At 42.3% G+C, this 23,307-nt stretch overlaps 2 protein-coding genes across 9 annotated transcripts in view; both read right to left on the reverse strand.

The window, feature by feature from the left end:
- Positions 1-67: 67 nt before the first annotated feature.
- hax1 (HCLS1 associated protein X-1) lies at positions 68-7,030 on the reverse strand. Of its 2 annotated transcripts, none has more exons than XM_080443011.1 (7): positions 6,868-7,030; positions 5,887-6,143; positions 5,407-5,615; positions 4,557-4,626; positions 3,986-4,131; positions 3,168-3,281; positions 68-544 (listed from the first exon to the last, which is right to left on the reverse strand). In XM_080443011.1, exons 1-6 carry the CDS (start codon positions 6,936-6,938, stop codon positions 3,204-3,206), a joined length of 831 nt encoding a protein of 276 aa, XP_080299137.1. In that variant the 5' UTR covers positions 6,939-7,030; the 3' UTR covers positions 68-544; positions 3,168-3,203. The 2 variants fall into 2 exon arrangements, with proteins under 2 accessions (XP_080299137.1, XP_080299136.1); XM_080443010.1 differs by having other exon boundaries at positions 3,168-3,288.
- A 3,393-nt stretch (positions 7,031-10,423) lies between these two features.
- Positions 10,424-23,307, reverse strand: part of ubap2l (ubiquitin associated protein 2-like) — a 36,883-nt gene continuing 23,999 nt past the window's right edge. For 5 of the 7 annotated variants that reach the window (XM_080443063.1, XM_080443066.1, XM_080443065.1 and 2 more), the window contains 13 exons: positions 22,766-22,805; positions 22,083-22,272; positions 21,777-21,846; positions 20,858-21,167; positions 20,139-20,227; positions 19,620-19,673; positions 19,395-19,476; positions 18,305-18,522; positions 17,783-17,888; positions 16,278-16,403; positions 13,884-13,951; positions 13,383-13,577; positions 10,424-12,626 (listed from right to left, as the gene is read on the reverse strand). In XM_080443063.1, the coding sequence (XP_080299189.1) occupies positions 12,531-12,626; positions 13,383-13,577; positions 13,884-13,951; positions 16,278-16,403; positions 17,783-17,888; positions 18,305-18,522; positions 19,395-19,476; positions 19,620-19,673; positions 20,139-20,227; positions 20,858-21,167; positions 21,777-21,846; positions 22,083-22,272; positions 22,766-22,805 (1,644 nt within the window). In that variant the 3' untranslated portion in view covers positions 10,424-12,530. The remainder of the gene's footprint in view (positions 12,627-13,382; positions 13,578-13,883; positions 13,952-16,277; positions 16,404-17,782; positions 17,889-18,304; positions 18,523-19,394; positions 19,477-19,619; positions 19,674-20,138; positions 20,228-20,857; positions 21,168-21,776; positions 21,847-22,082; positions 22,273-22,765; positions 22,806-23,307) is intronic. The other 2 variants (XM_080443068.1, XM_080443067.1) reach the window with 1 other exon arrangement.

A 23,307-nucleotide genomic window follows, 5' to 3' on the forward strand; every position in this document is an offset into this window, starting at 1 on the left:
AGGAATGAATTAACACACATTAACACTGACAACCAGGAATGAATTAACACACATTTTAACACTGAAGTAAATATATTATCTTTTATTTTGCCATTCATACACTCACATTTATATAACCCTACACACCATCTGCAGGACATTACAAAAATAAGCTTTTAATTGAGAAGTGTTTGTGTCTCAACCTGCCAGAAAAATAACTATTCAACAGGATTGGCAGCCTCTTCTCTAGGTGGTTTAATGGAAGGTGCCATCTTAGAACTTAATATACTGTATTATATTAAAGCAAACCATGTATTTTGGCAATCAAACCTCGTTCAGTGGCATACAATCAGAGTGTGAGAAAGAGAGAATGTGAGAGAGTGGTCATTGAAAATAAAAGGTCTCGCATCTGCTATAAAATACCAACACTAAAACTCAAAAATATCTTCATGTTCCACCCAGTCTGGAGCATGTTTCGTGTAGGCTACAAGTTACTTGAAACCTCCAAAGAACTTTGAGAAAAATGACCCATCATCCCGCATGTCAGAAAAAGGGTTTTCACCACCTGGAGAAAAGAAAAAGAGAAAAAGAATAATAGTTAGAAAACTCTCTTTTAATGAAACGTTATGGTAAGGAACGCTAATTTTAATGCAGGCATTATGGCATGTAATGTTTTACTGTAGGTATTTAGGTAAGAAATGCCATTTTACAGTAGAAATATAACTTTACAGTAGGCATATAGTGCACACTCCTTTACAGTTACGACGGATAATGCATTTCTGGAGCTGCTGATAATATTTAGGAACAAGAATATTCAAGTACTGATGAATTGGCAAAGGCTGATCCTCACACATTTAATTTTAGGAAGGGTCCCTCAAATTTGGTCAAATCAAAGAGTTGTGACAAAGATACCGTAAGTAGTTAGCTACGTGGCTAACTAGCTACAGTATCTAACACATAAAGTACTGTAATTGTGACAAGAATGGGTCACATGATGGTTGTCAGGGTTATATTGAAAATTATTGACTTTCCAACAGCATTTCACAAACCAATTAGCAAATTGCCAAGAAACTAACATAGGAGTCGGAGCATGCTTTGCTGTACTATGCTAATGACACTTTATAAAGCCCCTCAAGTGCTTCTGCATTATATCTATATATATTATATGCAATATCAGACAACATTCCATTAATGATATATCTGGAATAAGCCAGTATTAGCTGCTGATATCAGCTGACCAATGTATCAGTCTGGCTCTACTTAAATTGTCAACATTATGAACAAATTATAGTAAAGAGTAGAAGAGCCACCAGCATTGCTAAATGGACCCCAGGTAAGATTGTAGCATGTACAGTATATTCTAAAATTGTTTTTGATTTATGTATTAACCTGTAGAATAAAGTCTAAATCGTTTGACAATTTTTGTATCTGATGTGGCTCTTGTGACATGTGTTATTGTCCTGCCTGTTGAATGTGCTATACCCCTGAGAGACCACTAGGTGGAGCACAATCACATTGATTGTTGATACTACAGCCATGTTCTGCATTACATCATGTCATGTCACAAGCTTTGAACCGTTTTTGCTAGCTGTCTTTTTCTGTCTGATCCATTCTGTGTGAATGCCATGAAAATGCATGCCATGAAAATGGCATGCTGATTAATTGGTTCTTAACCAGTTATTCTATTTCAGATTGAGGATTATTTTTATTGACAGGTATATTTTCAAATTGCATTACACTAACTTTATAGAAACGTCTAAATTATGTACAACTCTTCAACTCAAGACATAACTAGACGCGTCGCAATTCAGGGCAATTGCAAAGTGTGGTTGCGCCGACGCCGGTCGCGGCCGCCTGGACTCGAGGAATACGCTTGGAGGTATACCGTCGGAGGCCGCGTGACGTGCGATTCGAATTCGGTGCTGATCGAATCCCGCGTTCGTGACACGTGCCGTTTTGATTTGAGGAAATAGGCCCCTCCCACTAAAGAAACAGGACCCTCCCACAAATGTAACGGCCCAATCATATTGTCACCTCACTCCTGAGATCACTTGCTTTTCATTTTGAAGGGACTGATCCCCCCAAAAATCATGTTTTTGCATCATACGGTGACATTTTGAGCATTTGTGGCGCCCCCTATGGGTCAAAGTGGAAATGCTTTAGGGGATTTGTTGAATAAAGCACCCTCATCATGTGATTCAAATTTGGGATTGACCGGACGTTTCGTTTGTGATTTTTGGCATTTTTTGTAAAACGGGCCCCTCCCTCTAAATTTGGAAGCCAATTACGGACAAACGGTAAGGACTATCAAAATGTGTATATGTTTATCGCATCGGTCCGAAGATCATGTGTACCGATTTTTGTAAAATTTGGACAAAATATGTGGGAGGAGGAGCTAAAAGTGTGTTTTGAAGAAAATTCTAAATGGCGGAAAATCTCTCCTGACGCAAATGGGCGTGGCCTATATGGGAAGTTGCGTCTTGACCCAAGGAATCTAGGGGATTTTTTTTTTATTTTACGACCTACGGTTCAAGAGTTATAGGCCAAAAGGTGAAGTGGGCTGTTATAGCGCCACCATGTGGCCGACTGGTGTGATTATTTTTTAAATAATTTTGCAATAAACTATGAACCTCCCCTCCAAATCTGGTAACTCTAGCTCTTACGGTTTCTGAGAAAAAAATACTTGAATTTGAGTTTTCACTTTTCCATTAAAGTGGATGGGGAAATTTAATGCACTAATAAATCAATATCAATAAAACTATGCAACCAATCTCTTAGCAAAGTACAAGCAGTCTATTCCCGATGAAGCCGGTCATTATGACATATGGCACGAAATTGGGAAAAATAAACTGTGGGAGAAATAGCGAGTAAGAAAAAAGTTTATCTAGAAAATGAAATAAAGTCGGTAGAGTACTATAGTCTGGTTGCCCATTCGGGCAACCACACTAATTACAAGCGACAACAAAGGTAAGCAGAAATGGCTAAAACCGATATACAATGCAATATGCATTATACACTATATAGATACAATATAGCAATATACATGGCAACAGTACTGATCTGGAAACTGTTATAAAATTCTAAAAAGTATTCATCAGGAAAATATCCTGATGATGGATCTTTTGAAGAGTCATGGACTCAAAGTGCAATGTTGGCGGCCTAAATGCAGCCAGTAGTGATCAACTAACCTGGAACAAGAGGACCAATGTGATCATGTGATTGTTTCAGGCTCCCAGGGCCTCCTGAACGTGTAACTGTGGTTTCCTCGTTCCCCTGGCCGTCTCTGACTGTCCGCCTTTCCTCTACAGTCTGACACACACACACACACACACACACACACACACACACACACACACACACACACACACACACACACACACACACACACACACACACACACACACACACACACACACACACACACACACACACACACACACACACACACACAACTGTGTCCTGTGATTTAATGTTTGTTTTCTTCAGCTGATAGTGGATTTAAATAACTGTATCACTTTTATTATAAATCAAGTAGCCTGATGGAAAAAAAGACAGATAAATCGAAGTGAATTAGGGTTAATAGATCGATCTTAGATCAGTTTTTTGTAGTTAGATAGGCAAAAATGATTGATTGAAATCAATCAACTGTGATTAGTTGTATGCATCATGTAATATGTATAGAAATGGTGTGATGTTTTAGTATTGATGTATAGAATCCGAATAAGCTCACAGACTATACCGTTTTTGCCTGCCTTCTGCCCCATTCCCCCCCACCCCATACACCTGCCACCACGATGGACCACATGTCCATCGTGGTCATGGCTTTAAGGGACCTTCTTTGTCTTTATTGTGTTTTTATCCTCCGATTATTTTAAAAGCACTACCGTACATAGTACTGCAGGGCAGATTTTATGTATTTTAAACCATCAAATAAAGTCAATCAATATGTTAAAAAAGATAGATATCTTGTACTGGTACAATTATAGCATGACATGAGCTGTCTCACCCCATCAGGTTTCACCACCTTGGTGACGCTGACAGATTGGAAGAAGGAACGAACCCTCGGCTGATTTGGTGACTCAGCAGGGGGCGGGGTCAGAATCTGATCCAGGACCTGATCCAGACCTCCCGAGGACACGGCAGAATCCAGATCTGCACAGGAGAAGGAACTGAGCTGCAACTGGGAACCAGTACTACGAGCATAATGTATTTCACGCCACAGGGGGTTAATGTTAGATATCGTCGCTGTCGGGTGGTCCAAAACGGTTACTTTTCAGGAAATGGCAAAACATTACCTGTATTCCAAATGCATCCAATGTAGTTATTATTTAGTCACAACGAGCTCTTCTTAACACTTTACATTGGTTCAATATTGATAAAATTCACACTTAATCAATTTCACTTTCGAAATATTTTAAAAATGAAATAGAGAGCTTGTAGATCTGCTATTCTTGCATAACACTTTTGTATGTAAGTAGGGTATTAACTTCGGAAAAAACATAAGACGTTGAAATATGGAGATACAAGGTTTCTGCCCGACAGCAACGATATACAAGTACCAATGTAAGCTCTACTACCTGTGTCTTCCCTTCTCTCAGTCTCTGGACCTCTCTGTGGTCGCCCTCTCCAAATGTCTGAATCTCTGAACTGAGAGACAGAAATGTTTCTAACAATGAAAGCCTCATTATACACTATCCCACTTATTACAAGGTTACTTATGAACAAGATGAATAATGTGACACAAAATATGAATTCAAAATGTGTTTACAAGCTTCCATAGCAACATAAACAGAGGCAGAAAAGAATGGCTTGATTGACCAATAAGCAATAACTATTAATTATTCAAAAAGGTTACATAATAAACGACATGAAAATCTAGAGGATATTAATCAACTCAGCGTGTATCTCCAATGTTGTTAAAGGTTCTATGACATTCATTTTAATTTTTTTATTTCTTATGTTTTTTGGGGGGTTTTATGACCTCAATTACACCCCAAAAATCTGAACTTTGAACATTCAGTGGATTTTCTGTAGTCTGGGGTTTTCTGAATAATTAGGCTGAAAAGTAATCTGAGCTTGGCCCTTCGGCAGTGAAGTCACAGCTCATTAATCCCGCCCACTCTCCTCCTCGCCCCTCTCCTCCCCTATCCTTTCCTTTTGGGGGGGGGGGGGGGGGGGGGGCGGAGCAGAGGCAATGATTGACAGGCAAAATCCCTCAACAGCGACACCCGCAGGCAAAGATTTCTTTTTTCATTGCAGTTGAAAAGGCTTTAGAAATGTGAGAGAAAAACACCTGCCATGGATCAATGGAGTGGAATTTTTTGTTAACTTTTTATACACGTTTGAAGGACCATGACAGAGACTTTTAATGTGTGGTAAAACTGAACGTCATGAAACCTTTAAAGGAGAGGTTACAGTCTGGATTACCTTTGGGGTCCAGTCGTGGAATGGGGACCTGGGTAGGTGTGGAGCCCCAGAGGGAGGGGTGCCATCTCTTCTTGGCTCTCCCGATGGGGGTCCTTCGTGGAGGGGACATTTCAACATAAAATCTCTCAGAGCATTCCCACTGGATTCTCCATGATTGCCGCCAGGCCTGTCCCGTGGTGGTGGTGGGGGTGGCATGATACTGGGCCCACCTTGCACATGACAAGAGGAAAACATCAGATTTTTTAAAATAAATTACAGGGATGACTTGAGACATTAGTGTCTAATGTTCCATTTCCACTTGCACTCACTTTAGATTCACATGCTATGTAATGAGTAAACAGATTCTAAAATGGGCAAAGGTTCCCTTTTAAGCAAAACAACAGGTCTCATAGAGAAGGCTACAATGCTGAGATATAATGTGTAATTTACTGAACTAGACAATGAGTTGTTTTAGACTGAGTGGTAAAGGGACTTTAATACCAAAGCTTCCAGGCCCAGCATGTCCTTCCCAACGACCCAGCTGGGAAAAGATTTCCTCCATCTCCCTGAAAACCTGGCCGAACACAGGTGACTCTTGGATTCTGATTCCACTGGGTCCAAAGCTGAGGCCAAACCTAAACGCATCATCAAAGGGATCTTGCTGATCTCCCTGATAGTCATTGTAGTAGAATCCACCCTCATCGTCTTCTTCATCGTCGTCGTCATCATCATGAGTCATGGCATCAAAGAAGGGGTCCCTGTTGAATGAAGTGTATGGATACATGAAATGCGTGCCCACGAAATTCCAAGCAACAAGTGGAAATTCTACGTTACCATTCCAGGGCATCTAGAACTAGATATTCGTAGGACTGAATCTAGCTGAACATACTAGAGTGGAGAATCCAGAGTAGTTAACATGAATAAACAGGCCAAACAGGTCCATAGTTAGAAGGAGTTCCCCCCCTTCTAACGCTATGGACCAAAGCTACTATGTACCTGTCAAACTACTTCAATAATGAAAAAGACACACACACAGGAACAACACCAGAGGGAGCTCCACTGGTCTCGTTCAACTCAGATTCGGCACAAACATGGGGTTAAATTCGTTCTACTGCTACTGTATGTCACCAAAATGTGGAATGCCCTGCCAACAGTCATCAAAAAGTGTGAATCCTAACCCTCCTTCAAAACTGCCATAAAGAGCTCATGTCTGCAATCTGTAACTGGTCCTAGAAAAGTCCTCTAAGCTTAATACCTGACATGTCCCCCCACTGTTTACTGTCTTTAAATGTCTTGATGAATTGAATACACAGGACCACAATGGAAACAAACAAGCCCTTTTTGTGTTATCCTTGTAGCATCATTGTATAATCTGTACTATTTGCTAACTGTTAAAGTAATCAATCAAACCCACAGACATGCACCTAGCTGCTAGCTGGCTTGCTAGCGCCTGTCTTCGTTACTATTATGAATTAACTTCACCTTCGGCAATCCCCACGATGGTGGCCGCCAGGAACCCCGAAGAATCCACGAAATAAGTCAAAAACGCTCATTTAATTGTCAGCTGTTGTGTATAAAAATCAGTTCATCCTCAGTTGTGTTGATGCCCAGGCAGGAAGGACGCTTTCAGAATGTCAACAACGCCGTAAACTGTTCTGGATGTCTCTGAGTGACGCAATCAGTCGCAATACTAGTTTTACCGTAACGATCACAAACAAGGCACGTCAGAAAGTAGCCCATACGGAACCTCTCCCTCCGCTAAGTAGCTCCGAGATGAGGTCCCTCGTTAATTCCTGCCGGCTGCGGTCGACATTTTCGCACATTTTCCAGCTTTACATGTTTCTTACCCCTTTCTGCACATCGTATCCAAAAAGCAAAGCAATTACGCCACTCTCTCAGACGTTTTAAGTTCTAGCGGAACATAACAGCTTCCAACGTGTTGAAGAAAGTATTTAATTTGCATCGGATTTCATCCGGTTCCATAATATTTTGCATTAGAAGATGCAATTCAACATTTGACCAGTAGGGTAATCAGTAATGTTATCTCTACGGGCGCAACTCTTGCGCAATGTCTTAAAAACATAGAACCGGATGAAAACCGAGGCAAATTAAATACTTTCTTCAACACGTTGGAAGCTGTTATGTTCCGCTAGAACTTAAACCATCTGAGAGAGTGGCGCAATTGCTTTGCTTTTTGGATACGATGTGCAGAAAGGGGTAAGAAACATGTAAAACTGGAAAACGTGCGAAAATGTCGACCGCAGCCGGCAGGAATTAACGAGGGACCTCATCTCGGAGCTACTTAGCGGAGGGAGAGGTTCCGTAGGGGCTAGTCAGAAAGTAATCCCGGCCTCCCGTATATTATAACTATGCCAGTGGTTCTCAAACTTTTTCATGTCAAGGACCCCCAAATTGACAGTTATTGGCCCGCGGACCCCCATTTCAAAAGATATGCCAGGGTCCCTGGCATATCTGGCCCAGGGACCCCCATAAGAGAAGATTTTTACGACCCTAGCGGTGATTCTCAACCATTTAAATTTCAAGGACCCCCAGTTTGACGTGCATTAGGGTTGGGCTCCCAGTCCCATTTAAGCTCTTGGACCCCAATTTATATTGTAAAATCTATGTTAATTTAACTCTGAGAGTGTACAAATGGGACCAAATGGACCCGTTAGTTAGGGTCCATTTGGTTCCATTTGTACACTCAGAGTTACAGACCCGTAAGGGTCCATTTGGTGCCTAATCTATCATTTAGCTGGGGACCCCCTGGAACTCCCTCAAGGACCCCACTTTGAGAACCAATGCCCTATATGCGGCCTCCCCATAGAGTTATAATATATCGGGCCTCCCCCTTGTGAAATCTGTGAAGTACGATCATGACAGTGGTGGAAGAAGTACTCACGTATACCGCCATGTAGAAATACTTCTGGTATTCAGAATTTACTTAAGTAAAAGTACAAAAGTATTGGCATCAAAATGTACTTAAAGTACCAAAGGTAAAAGTAACTAGCCTACTCATTATGCAGAATGTTCCATTTCAAGTTTTAAAAATGTATAATTTTTGGGGGGAAAGTAGCAGATCTACAAGCTCACAACGTGTGCGTTGTGAGCTTGTAGATCTGCTATTCAATGGCCGAAATATACATAGGGATGAAGTGGTTAAACTGGTTAGTGTGTTTTGAAATAATCTAAATCTATAAAGTAACTACTAGTAATGTTAATAATTGTAGTGGAGTAAAAGCACAATATTTGTCTCTGAGATGTAGTGGAGTAGAAGCAAAAGTACAGAAAACTGAAAAAAAATTGTTTTCCATTATATTCTATTTTTGTAATGTACGTGTGTGTGTGTGTGTGTGTGTGTGTGTGTGTGTGTTTGTTTATATATATTTATCTTCTTATATTAATATTGCCTAGAGGATGACTCTTCAGGGGTCTGCCATGAGAATAGTCACACCAGACAGGGTTTCCAGGCCCAGGGGCCACGTTGTCGAGTCGCACCGTTGCGCCAATTCGTACCAAACTCGGCACAAACACCGTCTGTCAAGAGAATAGGCACACCAGGGGCCACGTTGTACAACCCAACTTACCGGGGCCCCCAGGGACCACGGAAGCCCCCAGGGGCTACACAGTGCACCGTTGCTCCAATCTGCATCAACCTTGGCACACTGTTCAGGGTTCTGCCATGATGAGAATACTCACACCAGGGGCCACGTTGTGCAACCCAACTTACTGTGTCAAGGGCCACACCAATCCGCACCAAACTTGAGCGCACTGTTCAGAGCTCTGGCACGAGAATAGTGGTACCAGAAACCTAAATTGCACACATATGGGGGTGCTACAGAAGTGTTACAGCAGTGTTTAACACTTCAAATGGCCATATCTCGTGACCATTGCTCTGATCAACGCAGTATAAGACTAGATTTGAAGGCAAGCAGGGGTAACAAATATATCATAAGATTCCCAGTGACCGAAAATGTACTAAACATAGCACCAGATTATCCCACACAGGGACAGATGAATGTACATTTTTCCAGGAAAGGCAGTCCAATGCAAGTTCAGTCCAAGAGCTGACCAGAGGAATGAGGAATCCCTAAGAAACCTCAGTCAATATCAAAGTGCATGAGTCAAGCATCAGAAAGAGACTGCACAAATGTCATGACCAATGGGCGTCAGGAAAGAATAAAGCTCTGATGAAAAACAATACAGTATACCATAAATGCACAGCTGAATGGAAGAAGTACTGTATGCCCAACAGCACTTGGGTGAAGAACGGCAGTACTTGGACAGATTAAAGGTTGAATTATTTTGTGATGACAGGCAGGTGTCATGTTTGACTAAAAGCTGCCTTGGTTTACTAAGTTGGTTTAGCTCATGAATGGCCTACATCTCTTATGCTCGCAGTCTGTAAACCAATCAGACCTTCAGATGAGGCACTGGTCTCTTAATTGTTCTTAAAATAAAATCTAAATCTGGTGAAGCCGGTGCATTTAGTCACTCAGACCTTCAGACAGTAAACATAAAGCCAGAGCAAAGCGAGACCGATACAAATGTACAAGAAACATTGATTGGGTGATAAATGCCAATGTCAGCTATTGCATTTTTTTGTTCATTTATTTTCTGTGCGAGAATTTTTTTTTTTGGCTTGAATTTGATCATCTTTAACACTCAAAAGTATAGTAGGTTTCCTTAAGACCGATTAGAAATATAATGGTTTTCATGAAGTGTACTTACTTTTTTCACAGCATTGTTTTTCTTTGTTAAATCACACCCTGCCTATGTTCACTCTGAGGACCAGCAGCACTGGTGTGTGCGGTATAAGAATAGACATGAACTTGATGGAATGCTTTGTATTGCCAGTTTCAGATTAAACATTTGAAGTGTGAATACAAAGATTTGTGTCATGAAGTAAAATGTTTAGCCAGGCTGATACAGAAATGTACTTTCTGCCGAGTAAAATCATCAATCAGATTATTCTAAACCCAAACCTAGTTCTGAATAACAGTGTAAAATGACAAAGAACAAACAAAATGCAACTGTATGGAGAAACACCGTTTTAAGTTTTATTTGGTACTGCTGGTCCTCCAGAGTCAACTATTAAGAGATCACAGCCCTTTGACGCACACCTATAACCAAACACCCTCTTTCTTAGTTTCTAGGTGGGCATGCTTACATGCACACAATTAGATTTTAATACAATACTCTGATTCCAACATCATGATAGTCCGATTACTAAACTGCCACGGTGGCATGATTATGGATTCTAATAAAAACGTGACAAGTGGTGAAGACAAAAAAATAAGTGTTAATCTCAATGAATACCATCCTGAGTAAACTAACCCATCTATCAAATAAATCCTAGCTGGGTTATTAGGAAAAAAATAAATAAAATAAACCTATGACCCTTAATAATTTTGTTCACAGTAACTGAAGTATTGTGTGCATGTAAACATCCAGTGATGCGAAATGTAGCACAGGCCGAGAATTGGACAGCGTTCTCCTGAATACACCGTTCCACTGTTACAGCAAGTTGAAAAAGATATATGTAGACTATTAAAATTGAATTTCACATTTCAATATGTCAAATGAATCAAAGGCCAACTAGCAGAATGACAGCCCACAGTACAAGTGTAGGGCATCACTGTCAAACTGACTTTGAAAGAAATGCCGCCATATTTACAAGCCACAGGATACAAAAATAAAGTTTCTTAAAAAAAAAAAAAGACATTCACATCCAAAATGATGAAAATGTCTTTTTCCTGTTTATTTACTTAATATTTATATATTTTTTACAAAATAAAAAACATATGAAACAAAAAAAAAAGCTAACAAGTCTGCGAGGATTTGAGAAGGGAAGGGGGGCATCAAACAAACAAGGACTACAGTACTTGTGTTTATATATATAGTATATATATATGTACAAGACAAGTTTATCCATTTAAATTCTTTTTTTAAACGCACAGTACAAAAAAAAAGTCACTGACAGAAAAACCCAAAACAAAACAGTACAATTCTGTCCGTCTGAAATCACTGCTTCCATTATAAGTGGAGAACGAGGGAGGGGCCTTGTGTAGAGGGGGGGGGGGTGCTTAGAAAAACAAAGTCACTCATACGCGTTAGGTTAGAAGGCAGACGGGGTGTGTGTAGGTCTTGTTCACTCTCACCATCTCTTCCAGAATTGGTGGGAATTTATGCATTAACATTTATATTCCACAGTTATTGTACATTATTGAGTTAATGGAAAATAAGTTTGTACACTATGTCTCATATTCTGTGGTAAGACAAAAAAAAAAGCCTCCTGAGCGTACAACCACATGCTCAGACACACAAAACACCCACCAACAAACACATTCTCCTCACATTCCAAGCCAGCACGCGCGCTTATACACACGCACACACAAACTCACTCGCAGACATGCACACATACATATAATATTCTATATTTGGTAAAAAATAAACTTCACTGCCAATTGGGAGAATAACTTTTGAAGCTTAAAACAATGTCTAAAATAAATCTGAAAAACAAAAGAAAAATTGGTTGGATATTGTGTGTTGGGGGTATTTTCATATACAGTAAGTAGTGGGGAGTAAAGTGTGAAAAATACAAACCCGGCCTGCCACCCCCGCCCTACCTTCAGATATTTCTTTGTTTGTCCCCATCATAAAAAAAACAAAACAAAAAAAGAACCCAAAAAAGGGGTGAAAAGGGTACCAACCAAAAAGCAAACATTCATTCTTTTAGAAAACATCTCTATGTTACATACATCTGAAATTAAGGGGGTTTTGAACATGATACAAATTTCCCAAAACTCAATATTTCAGCTCTTTTACGGTGCTTCACTACTACAACCATATAACCATTTAGCTCCAGCTCCCCTCTCTTAAGACTGCCCCTGACCCTCCTGCCCGTCCCAGTGCTTCTTTCGGCACAGCGCCACCTCTGGCAGGGGGGGCGGGAAAGAACTGCAGGTGTTATGAGCCGAGAGAGCATGGAGGGAATCTCTATAGCAGAGAGCGAGAGAGAGAAAAAGGAAGAGAGAATGACACAGAGACCATTTGTGGGAGGGGGGGCAGGGCAGAATGGGCCCCCTCCATGGCCCCAGTTTCTGTCAAGACTTTGGAACACCAGGGGGCCCAGACGGTGGATACTAGTTGGTCCCCCAGCTATAACTGTTGTATGCAGTCTTGTTGATCTGAGACTTCTGTTGAAGGGAGGCGTTCTGGCTGCGCTGTCCAGCGCCGCTCTGTGGATAGAGAGGATCATAAGCATTTCATCCCATCATTGTGGATTTCTGTGTTAACTTAAAGGATGCACCAATTGGGAAATTCTGGGTCGATACAGATGTTAAAATAACAATTTGACCGATAGCCAGCAGCAATTTTCTTTTGTTGCCATTCATTTACCCTTTTATGCCAAGGAAACAAACAAAAAAACTTCATTATAAGAAATAATTGTTAGTATTGCTGCCTTTCTTCACACTATGTTTTAATGAGCACAAATTCAACCATGTAGCTTTATCAAACACCACATTATCGGCCGCTGTCATCGTGAATGTCATCTTATAGGGCATAGCAGTGGCGCGGCCATTTTCTGGTTCCACTTCAAAATAGTCAATGCATTTTTCCCATTGACATTTCCAAAAATATTTATATCAATTCATTTAAGCCTAGAATCAAGCCATCCATGGTGAATCATGACCATAAAATTTTTTTTTCTGTGATTTGTTTTTATTTTATATTTAATTAACATAATTGATATAAATATTTTTGGAAATATTATTTCCTAGTGGATACTATTTTGAAGTGGAACCAGAAAATGGCCGCCACTGCTAAGCCCTATTTGGCGATACACCGATGGCAGTCAAGGCAAGTAACGGCCAATAATGATATTTGTTCGATAAACGGTGCATCCCTAGTTGACCTGTCTGCAGTCTGCACACTCACACACATATCCTGCAGGCAAGGAAACAAAACGGTAAAATGTTGTCAGGATAACCTACCTGTCCATCCTGTTGAAGGTGGTGGTGCAGGATTTGAGAGTGAGGCTGCTGATGCGGTGCCAGGATGTGCATGAATGGGGCCGGGGCGTAGCCAGCGGCAGTGGGGGGGTTGATGGGTCCACCACCGCCCAGGGCCGAGGGCAGGCTGAAGGATGCTGCCGGCGTACCAGCATGGAAACCCTGCTTCTCAAACGACTGCAGAAACAAAGATACAATCTTTTTTTTTAAAACTAGATCGACTGCACTCAGAGTGCAATATCAAAATCCTATTAAGTAAATAAGCAAACTGAATACTCGTAAGCCAAGTGTCTATCAACAGTGGACAAAAATAATGGATTCTCACACTAAATGCGAAAAACAATCGACACACTTAAAAGTATAAACTTACAAATTAATGCAGTAAGAGCAAGAGCTCATAGTCTATGGAGGACGCACCATTCTTTCAAACTTCACTACCATTTCACAATCAGAACAGTCCTGTCAGTGACTTGTCATACTGACCTGAGTCTTTGTGTAAACAGACCCTGAAATGTCTGGTACCCCTGTGTTGCTTGATGTCACAGAGACTCCTGCAGGGGACACAGAGGAGACAAACTTAGCCTGACAAATCTGGAAGCCGATCTTTCAGAAAAACACTTTAAAGGAAAAGCCCTATGGGCATTCAGCCAGTGATTCAGTAACATGATCACTGCCCAAGGGAATATTCTCTCATTTGGATTAGCGTGGCTGCTACAATACACTGTAGTCTTGTCATACAAATAAGCGTTCAAAGGGAATTCTACACATTTGAGTTTTAGGGTGTTTTCATGTTGCCATATGTTTTCACAATTATGATTTTTACCAAGAGTGACGAAAACACAATCCTTGACTTAGCTATGTAACTTAGGTGGACAAATAAGCCAATGAAACATTTATATGATGCCCATCAACATGTCTTGCAACGATCCGAGGAAATGCAGTTATGTGATTCAAATTCCATTAATCCTGGTGGCAAATAAAACTAACAAATAGATTACAATAAAATAAAAGATGTTTGTATTACTCTTTCAGAATGAATACCAACCTAAAGACCCATTTTGGTGGAATTACCCTTTATGCATAACAAATTAAAAAGGAAAGGGGTGAGGGGACAGGATGAGATGATGAAGAGGGTAAAGAAAAAAGGAGATGGAGGGGAAAAAGAAAGTTTAGCAGTTTATCAAGTCCAGTCAGCCACAGTAGTCAAGGCACAAGACTATCTGGTGGTTACTGCCATAGTTGTTCTGACGCAGAGATCGCCCGTCTTGCCATGGAGATGCAGAACAGGGTCCCGGTGTGAAGAATAGGAGGACACTCAAAACACACATGGAACACCTTGTATGAAATAAAAATCCCACGGTGCCAAGTTCACTGAAATTAAACAAAACTAATGTTCATGAACAGATGATTGAACGTTGAGTTAGGCAAAGTGAAAGTTAGATGGCTCAAAGCCTATAGTTTTTCATAAAAGTCTGACACATTCATTAGAAATTGGTTATGGATTGCCACCGTCACCATGAGGAGATAGGGAGAACAATTTGTATTTCCTCCTCTAACAATATAAATGAAAATGGCATACATAACTGGGTAAGTGTGGGTTGTAATTGTACTAAAAATTTAAAATATTAGAGAGATAACACCATCTCCTTTCTTTTTGTCACTGCCCGTCCAACATGGTGGCCCTTCCCTCAAAGACACTGGTAAATCTAACATCTAAAAATTCCAAAACAGGCTCCTCTTCTATTCCAAAAACCAACAGAAGCATGTAAACGGACGACCAAACTCTCATACACATCTACAGCAGGCAACATTGTTTCAACTCAGATGACAACTCGGACAAACATTTGCCACTCCTAACAAATGGGACAGCGGTTAGGCGCAGCAACTCAAAGTTCCGTTCAGTTGAATAGCCACAAAATCCTCAAGCAGTTCGTACAATCACCTTTTTGGAACACAGGATTGTGGGCAAGTACTTTATTGGCTTTATTTTTGTGCCTTTTTCACCTTGCGACCTACTTCATCCTCAGGAGAGTGGGGTAGGTACCTCTGAGAACAGCGATGGGAACATGGTGGAAAACAAGCAGCAGAGGGGGAAAAGCGTGAACCACAGCTGCTCATCACCAGTTTGAACTCCCTCCATTTCAACTCCCTCCATTAGTGACACTTGTGACACGTTAATGTATGCATTTACCTTGCTTACTGTTAAGTCACTCTGGATAAAAGAGCGTCTGCTAAATGCATATATTATAGTGTTTCCTTGATCCGTTCAGCAGTGGTGATCCGCTACAGCAAAAAGAAACAGTTGAACTGCCAGTGATATGAATTCAGTGTAATTTGAACACTCCTAAATTTATTATAAAATCTCTAGATGCATCAAAGTGCAGTCGGACCATAACTGTAACCACAATTGGGACATGCATGGACCCAAAGTTAAATGACCCCAAACCCACCCCTGTCGCATGAAATCAAACGAGAAACACTGGATATTTTTGTCACACATTACTAAACACAGATTGGACACCAGCAATCACTTACGTTACCAACACAACTGATCAGAATATACAAGGCACGTCTACCGCAACTGAGGCTATGACCTATACTTGTATAAGGCCCTGGTGATGAGTAGCTCTGGAGTAAGGGAGCTTTAACACACAATGGCAGGCTGGGCTTGAAAACAAAATGGAGGCAGGCCGCAGTAGACTGTCCAGCATACATACACAGAGCGGCGGTTCTCGCTTCAAATCAGCGATGAAGGAGCGGGGACGAAGAGGGAAAATAGGCGATGTGGAAGGACGGCTGATGACACAAGGAGGATGGGAGGTGGGTGGAATGGAAGTTTCATTTTTTTTCTCTCGCTTTTCATTTGGCGGCACTCACCGACTCCAGGCCCGGTGACAGAGCTGGCTGGCTTGTTTTGTGCGGAAGCGGCAGCGGCCACGGCAGAGCCGTATCCGCCCTTACAGAAATCCCCACTCCCCGAAGCCTGGCCCACATCCTCATAGCCTGCAACAGTCAGACACACAGCCGCAGCCCACAGCGTTAGACACACCAGGCGGGGGGAGGGGAGGAGGGAAGGGAGGGCAGACTCTGCTCTTAAATAGTCGCTTAGTTCTAGCCTTTGTGGAGCACCAGGTGAGTGGTGTTTCAGGGTCAGGTTACAGTAGAAATCACAGCAAACTGAAATAATGCCTGTGATTACATAAGACATTCTGGTACCGTTTTTTGTCCCAAGTGGTTAAACGGCATTCACCTGGTACTGTATTATCTGCAAAACTATTTGAGCGAGGTCTGAGGGGATGGGGGTGGGTACGGGTGAGGTTCAGGCAGGGTGTGTACGTGTCCGCAATGGGGGGCGGGGGTGGAGGCTGAGCGAGATGGCAGGTGAGCTTGGTGGTGGGGGGTAGGTAATGGCAGAAAGCAGCAGACTGTGCAATTTTGTACAAATAAAAAGGCACTATGATTGTAGGTGCACAAAACTCAACATGGTTTTGAGAGTAAATTCAGTGTGAATGAAACTAATGTAAGTACAGGATAAGTCAACATTTGATGATGGGGGGGCTTGACCTGGAGAAAGGTACATAAAGAAAAAGGTCAGTGTGGAGAAGTGTGAGCTGGCAGCACTCAGTGTGGTGTTGAAGGGGGCAGTGTCGAGGATGATGGGGCCGTAGGGGACAGTATCGAGTATGACGGTGAGTGTTGGAGATAGGGGAGGATTGATGGTGAAGCGTTAAGAGGCCAACTCCTCTTGCTGAAATGAAGAAAGCAAGCAATGGAAGACAACAGAAGACCAACCACCCTAACCCCATCTGTTATTTATAAAGTGAGGTCGCCAGGCAACATTGTTGTACGTCCTGCTTTTTTTTTCCTCCCGTTTATTTTCCATTGGCAATCCTACAGACCAAGACCAGCCTAGGGAGTTGTTGAAACATACAATTTAGTTTTTGCCCACATTCCTTGTACAGAGTATTTCCTGCTGTTCACAGGCAACAACAATGGCTGCGCAAGATGCATACAAGTTAGCCATGGTCTGTCAGTGAAACTGGACAGAAATGAAAGCGAGCATTAACAGAAACCCATATCGACTTGCAAGCAGTTGCATTCTTAACTTTCAGAATCAGAGGCACGAGAATCGATGCAGGGGACAGGTTTCAAAAGTTGAATCTGAACAACCTATGAACACATGCGGACAAGCATTTTGCTTACGTTAATAGATATTAGTGACGTACAAAAGAAAAGAAAAACAAAAAATCCATTCAAGAAGTCGAAACACAAATCGACAACAGTCAGTAACACTAAGCAGGTGTAAGTCAACTAAACGGGCATGACCACTGAAGGCATGCCGTTTCCGTGGAGAGCGCCTGGTGTATTGCTCGGTGCCTCACCAGTGCTGTAGCCATGGGAACCGTAGCCACTGGCCTGTTGGAAGGGCGTGGCGGATGCGTTCACGCCAACATTCACGCCATGCTGCTTTGACGAGGTAGGAGCCACCTGAATGTAGGAGACAACATGAACAGGAAGTAGTTAAGAGGCTGTGTCCACAGCCTGATGAAAGCCCCCCAGTCACAGGAAACACATGTGCACCTGCTGGGCCTGGTATACAACTCATAGCATATCATCATTACAACAACCTAAAAAAAAAGGAATTGGCCAAACATTTCAACCGCAAACGAGGGCAAATCCATTTTATTATTTATTTATTTATTGTTTAAAGTACAAAAAGAAAAGAAAGTCAATAAATCCATTTTGGACCACTGATTTTCATTCATTTCCTGAATTTGTAAAAAATACATTTAATTGCATTCCTGAACACAAAAAGTACAATCACAGATGTGACAAAATGGTTAAATAAACGTGGTGACATTCCGTAGTGCTTCTTCCTCTCAGTTTAGCAGGGCATTCCTCACCGGGAAGACAGCAGGTCCGTACTGGAAGGTGTTGGGTAGGCCTGGCATGCCGGTGTAGTAGGGCAGGCTGGTGTAGCTGTACCCTGGGGGCAGGGCCGGGTTGAGGAACGGCTGCTGCGCGGCGTGGTGCGTCTGGGTCTGGTTCTGCTGCGTCTGGGCCAGTGTGGTGGCCGGAGCCGGAGATGATGCGTCACCACGGCCGAACTTTGACAGGTCACCTGTGGAAATGGGAAGATGGATGAGAGAAGAGGAGGAAACAGTGAAAATTGTGTAAAGCCAAATTTATACTCCGTCGCGTGATGGCGAGAATAGTAGACCAAGCTTGTGGATCGGCTATTCTGGGAGCAAGACATCTTCGGGTGACAAAGTATGAATCGAGCTCAATTGTCCTAACTCTTGGGTTAGGAGGAGATTCCATTCATTGTGGAGGATTTTACATCCTGGGGCAGAGCACAGCACTACAACTGCCAGAGCTTGGTTTGTCCTGGTACCAGAGCACGTGAGCGGAGCGGAGCGGGTGGAAATGCGGCTCGGCGCTCCAGGGGGCTGGTTTCACGCTCGCTATTCGCTCACGTTGAGTCCCCCCGCGCTCCGCTCCCCGTCGCTCACGTTGATTTGAGCACCTCTCGCTACATGCTCCGCTCAAACCGGGTCGCTCAACAGTAAAAAAAAAGAAAATAAAGTAGAAATTCTAATGAAATCTCGGTGCACTGCTGGATGTCTGTGTGTCTTTGAGTCCGTGCGACCGGGCATGCTCAAACATTCGGTGCGCAGCCCCCGCCGGGGCGGCTTGGAGCGGCAGGCGGTCCTCGCTCTGAGTAGCGCTCCAACCTTTTTATAAACCAGCTCCGCGCTCACGTCAAAATCGCGTCGCTCCGCTCACATGCTCTGCCTGGTACTGGTAGAATATTACACCACTATCTGTGCCGGGATTTGGAGCTTTGATTTCACCTGAGGCCACTCTAGCAACGTGTGCACTCATCAGGTGACGGACACAATCGTCAACCGGATGGACGTTTGGATGGATGCTACGTAATGTTACTTTAGGTTACGTAAACCCCCGGAGCAGACTGCCAGGTAATGAGCTCACCAGAATAAGGGTTGTTGGTCAGGCTGCCATCTCTGCCAGTCAGTGCCGTTGCAGGAGTTGCAAATGGAATGCTGTAGTAATCCTGACAGAGGACAAGTGGAGGGAGGGAGAAAAAAAAAAAAAGTAGTAATTTCGTCATAGGAAAAAATAGGCAATTAACTAAAATGGCATCATTCTATCCATAAATCAAAAAGCACTTTAGTACTTTTATTAGGCTAAACTCACCAGTGGTATTCTGGTCTGTAGCATCTGTAGGTCGTCATAGCCATACACCTGAGGCTGAGAGAGACAAAAAGGTTACTTTAAAATGTACCACTGCTACACAAATCATAAGACCAGAGATAACAGCATGCTTGGGGATCAGAGCTGTCCAACTGCACTAGTTTTGGACTCTGGGGAATTATGCTTTGCAAAGCAAGGAACTGATATGTAAAACAGCACAAGAATCGTAAAGTTAAGTTGTTTTTTATGTCTGTAACTGTCTCAACATCCTGCAATAAAATTGTTTGTCCTGACTCAGTCATTAGGAAACACTGGATTCATCCGAGCGAGTCATACTAGTCCATTTGTCTGCGCTACATCAGGTTAAAATATTTATGCATCAATGCATGAATTCCATAGTTGCCACTTCTAATCCTCACAATAATTATAGGATCAAATGGAGGATAAACTAACATTGTAGAAGTGAGGTCCAGGAGAAGGACCGGGTCCCCCCTGTGCATGGTGTAGTAGTGTGCGACTCACAGGGTAGGCGTGCAGTAGTCCAGGTGCCATGATGTACGGGTTGGGCAACAGAGGGGGCACTCCAGGGGGAAGGTTTGGTGGTGCTTTCCCTGTATGCAGAAGTAGAAGAGAAAAAAAAAGACCAAACATTATATTCAATTCAACAAAGAAAAAAGGTACAACTAGTCTCTAATGTCTGTCGGCTAACAAGTACATTAACCCATTAAGACCTGGAACTGTGTCATTTTTTGATTTGAGATAAAAAGCATTCTTTTACACTTTGGGCTATTCAAAAATAGCAGATATACAAGCTCATAGCGCGGCACCGAGTGCCGCGCTACGAGCTTGTAGATCTGCTATTTTTGAAAAATCGTGAAAATGTGCAAATCTTTGAATATATATATTTTTAAAGCGAACATTTTTAACTCAAATCTTTGCTTCTGGGGAGTCCCTGGAACAAAATATTTTGATGGGGGTCCGCGGCCAAATACATATAATTTTGGGGGTCCTTGACATGAAAAAGATTGAGCACCACTGATATAGAAACATACGTTTTTCAGAAAACTGTTGAGATTTAAGAGACATGCAGAATCGGCTTCAGGTCTTAATGGGTTAAGATGTTTAGTTTTTTTTGCCATTTTAAGATCAATAAATCATGCAGATTGAAAACCTACCCTCCCACCTCCCTCACATGTTGATCTGTGGGCGGAGAAAATAAACATCCACATAACATATCTAACCTGAGGACACTGCTGATCCGCGCGATGAGGTCGAAGAGGCCATGACCGACGTGGAATTTGACCCGGCTGCCATGGCCATTGGGTGACCCATTGCGTTGAGGCCCATGGCGGCCAAGGCGCTGGCGGCCACCAGGCCTGAGGGGGTCATAATAGTGGAGGAGCCCATGGACGAGGCTTGGGGTGCCCCAAGGGAGACCTGCTGCACCACCGCAGCCGCTGACGAAGAGGGTGCCGACGAAGAGGCCACGGCTGAGACGGAGGAGGGGTAGGAGGAGGGATGCAAGCCGGATTCACCGTCTACGCCAGGGTGCTGCAGAGAGGATGTCGTTCAGACAAATTATATTAGATGTCCATTAGGGGTCGAACGGATAAGTTATCCGTTATCTGATGCATCCGCTATCGCAGGAAATGCTGTTTTCAGACTGTTGCTTTTAAGAGATGGAGGCAAATATCCTCATCACACACACACAGACAAAATATGAGATGTTCTATTATTCAAGAGCCTGGAGTTAACATTATCCAATCAATTAATTCCTCCTATGACAGCATTTCATCCAACAGTTTATCCTGCAACAGTGAGTAGCAGATGCAAGCAACTCCATGCCTACGCTCGCCCTGGAGGAGGTTCTCCCCTAAGCTTTTTAACTACTTTCAGCCTGACATCCCTATTTTGGGCATGACAATAGAGGCACACATTGAGAAAAGAATCACTCTTATCCCCCTAAGATTCTAAAAAAATGTAATAGTGAAAATAGCAGATCTACAAGCTCACAATGCATTGCATGAGCCTGTAAATCAGCTATATTCGCTATTCATAGTACAACAAAGTATGCAGGGCTTAAGTGGTTAAGCCAGGTGGGAAATGCCCCAACACATACTGTACACACACACACACACACACACACACACAACCACTCACCACCATTAAGCTTGAACTAGATGCTCGGCCTGAAGATTGAGCGAGGCTGTTCTGTTGTGTTGCGAGAGAACTATGGAAGGAAGACAGAATCGGAGCACTTAAGGCCAATTTATACTTTGTGAACGAGCGTGTCGCTCAACATAAATTACATATTTACAACTGGGGAAAAAAAGTGATGATGTGAGTCATGTCTTTATTTTGCTTAATTTAGCTAAATAAAAATGGTGTTTAATTTGATGAATCACTATAGAAAATAAATATCTGAATATGCTAGTGAATTGAAATGACGTATTTGAGCTGTCTTACTTGTTATGCTGGGGTTGGGGGATGGTACTTGGGGGCAGGTCTTCACTGTGCCCCAAAGCACTGTGGGACGTCTGATTGGATGTTGTCAACAAAGAGGCGGGACTTGAGCCGCTGTCCGCCAAAGCTCCCATGCTTGAAACTGATGCCGTTGTAACTGAATCAGAGGCCGACACTGCAGAACCTGCTGCAGCTAAGAGGAAATCAAAGAGGTGATTTCTGTGATATGGCCCAACCCACAATCAGACTGAGAAACAAACTAAGAGGAAATAAAATGGATGCCTTCTAGGATTACTTCCAATCCAGAGAAATACCTGGTAATCAGACATGTAAAGAGGACGTTTCTGGGATAATAGTTCCAATTCAGAAAAATAGCTAATCTGACTTGTTTTCACCAACAACTTATACAAAACAAAGAGCAAATCAAAGTCACATTTTAGTTAATTACTTACATGCCTATTATGGGCATGTCATAATAGTTATTCCACATTCTGCAAAAAATAGCCAATCTACATAAGCTCACAACGCGTTGCAATGTTGAACTTGTAGATCGGCTATTTTGGCCAAGAGACTTGGTGTAGAGGGAAAAGAGGAAGAGGTCAAGTACAGACCCCTGAGGGACCCCGGCCAACTAAGTATATAGGGTTCAAGTGGTTAATGGAAATAAAGCACATTAAGACACTTACCTTCCACAGATTGCACCGTCTGCATTGAACTGTAACCATTCTGTAAAAACAAAAATGAAGGTGAATTCACTCGTTTCTATTGAAACATGCAACTGAGAAATATTTAAGGGGGTGTGGGGTTCTTGGCAACAGAATCATTAATATCATTTGTTCATGTACGCAGCATTGCAACTCTGTGTGAGGCATACAACCACTCATGCTTTATAACGGCCCTGACCCAGTAAAAATAAGACCTAGAAAGATGAGACATTGTGAAGCATAGGAATAGACTGAGTGAACAAAATTAATAGCGCACACACTTGACTAAAGCCCTTTGCTCCTCCTCTAGGGTGCATGGGCCGTTGACAAATGTCCTCCATTTCACTCGGTTGCACACTCACACAAAACAGCACAACATGAATTGAAATAATAATCTGTTTTACACTATTCATTTCACCTATTGATTCAACTTCAATTATGAAGATTGCACAGTTTAAAGGATTATGGAGACAACTGAGAGACTGCCTCTAAGAGGATGCAACTCAATATTATGACAGTTGTCA

This window comes from Gymnoscopelus braueri (genome assembly GCF_963280865.1).
Source record: "Gymnoscopelus braueri genome assembly, chromosome: 11".
Taxonomy (NCBI): Eukaryota; Metazoa; Chordata; class Actinopteri; order Myctophiformes; family Myctophidae; genus Gymnoscopelus; species Gymnoscopelus braueri.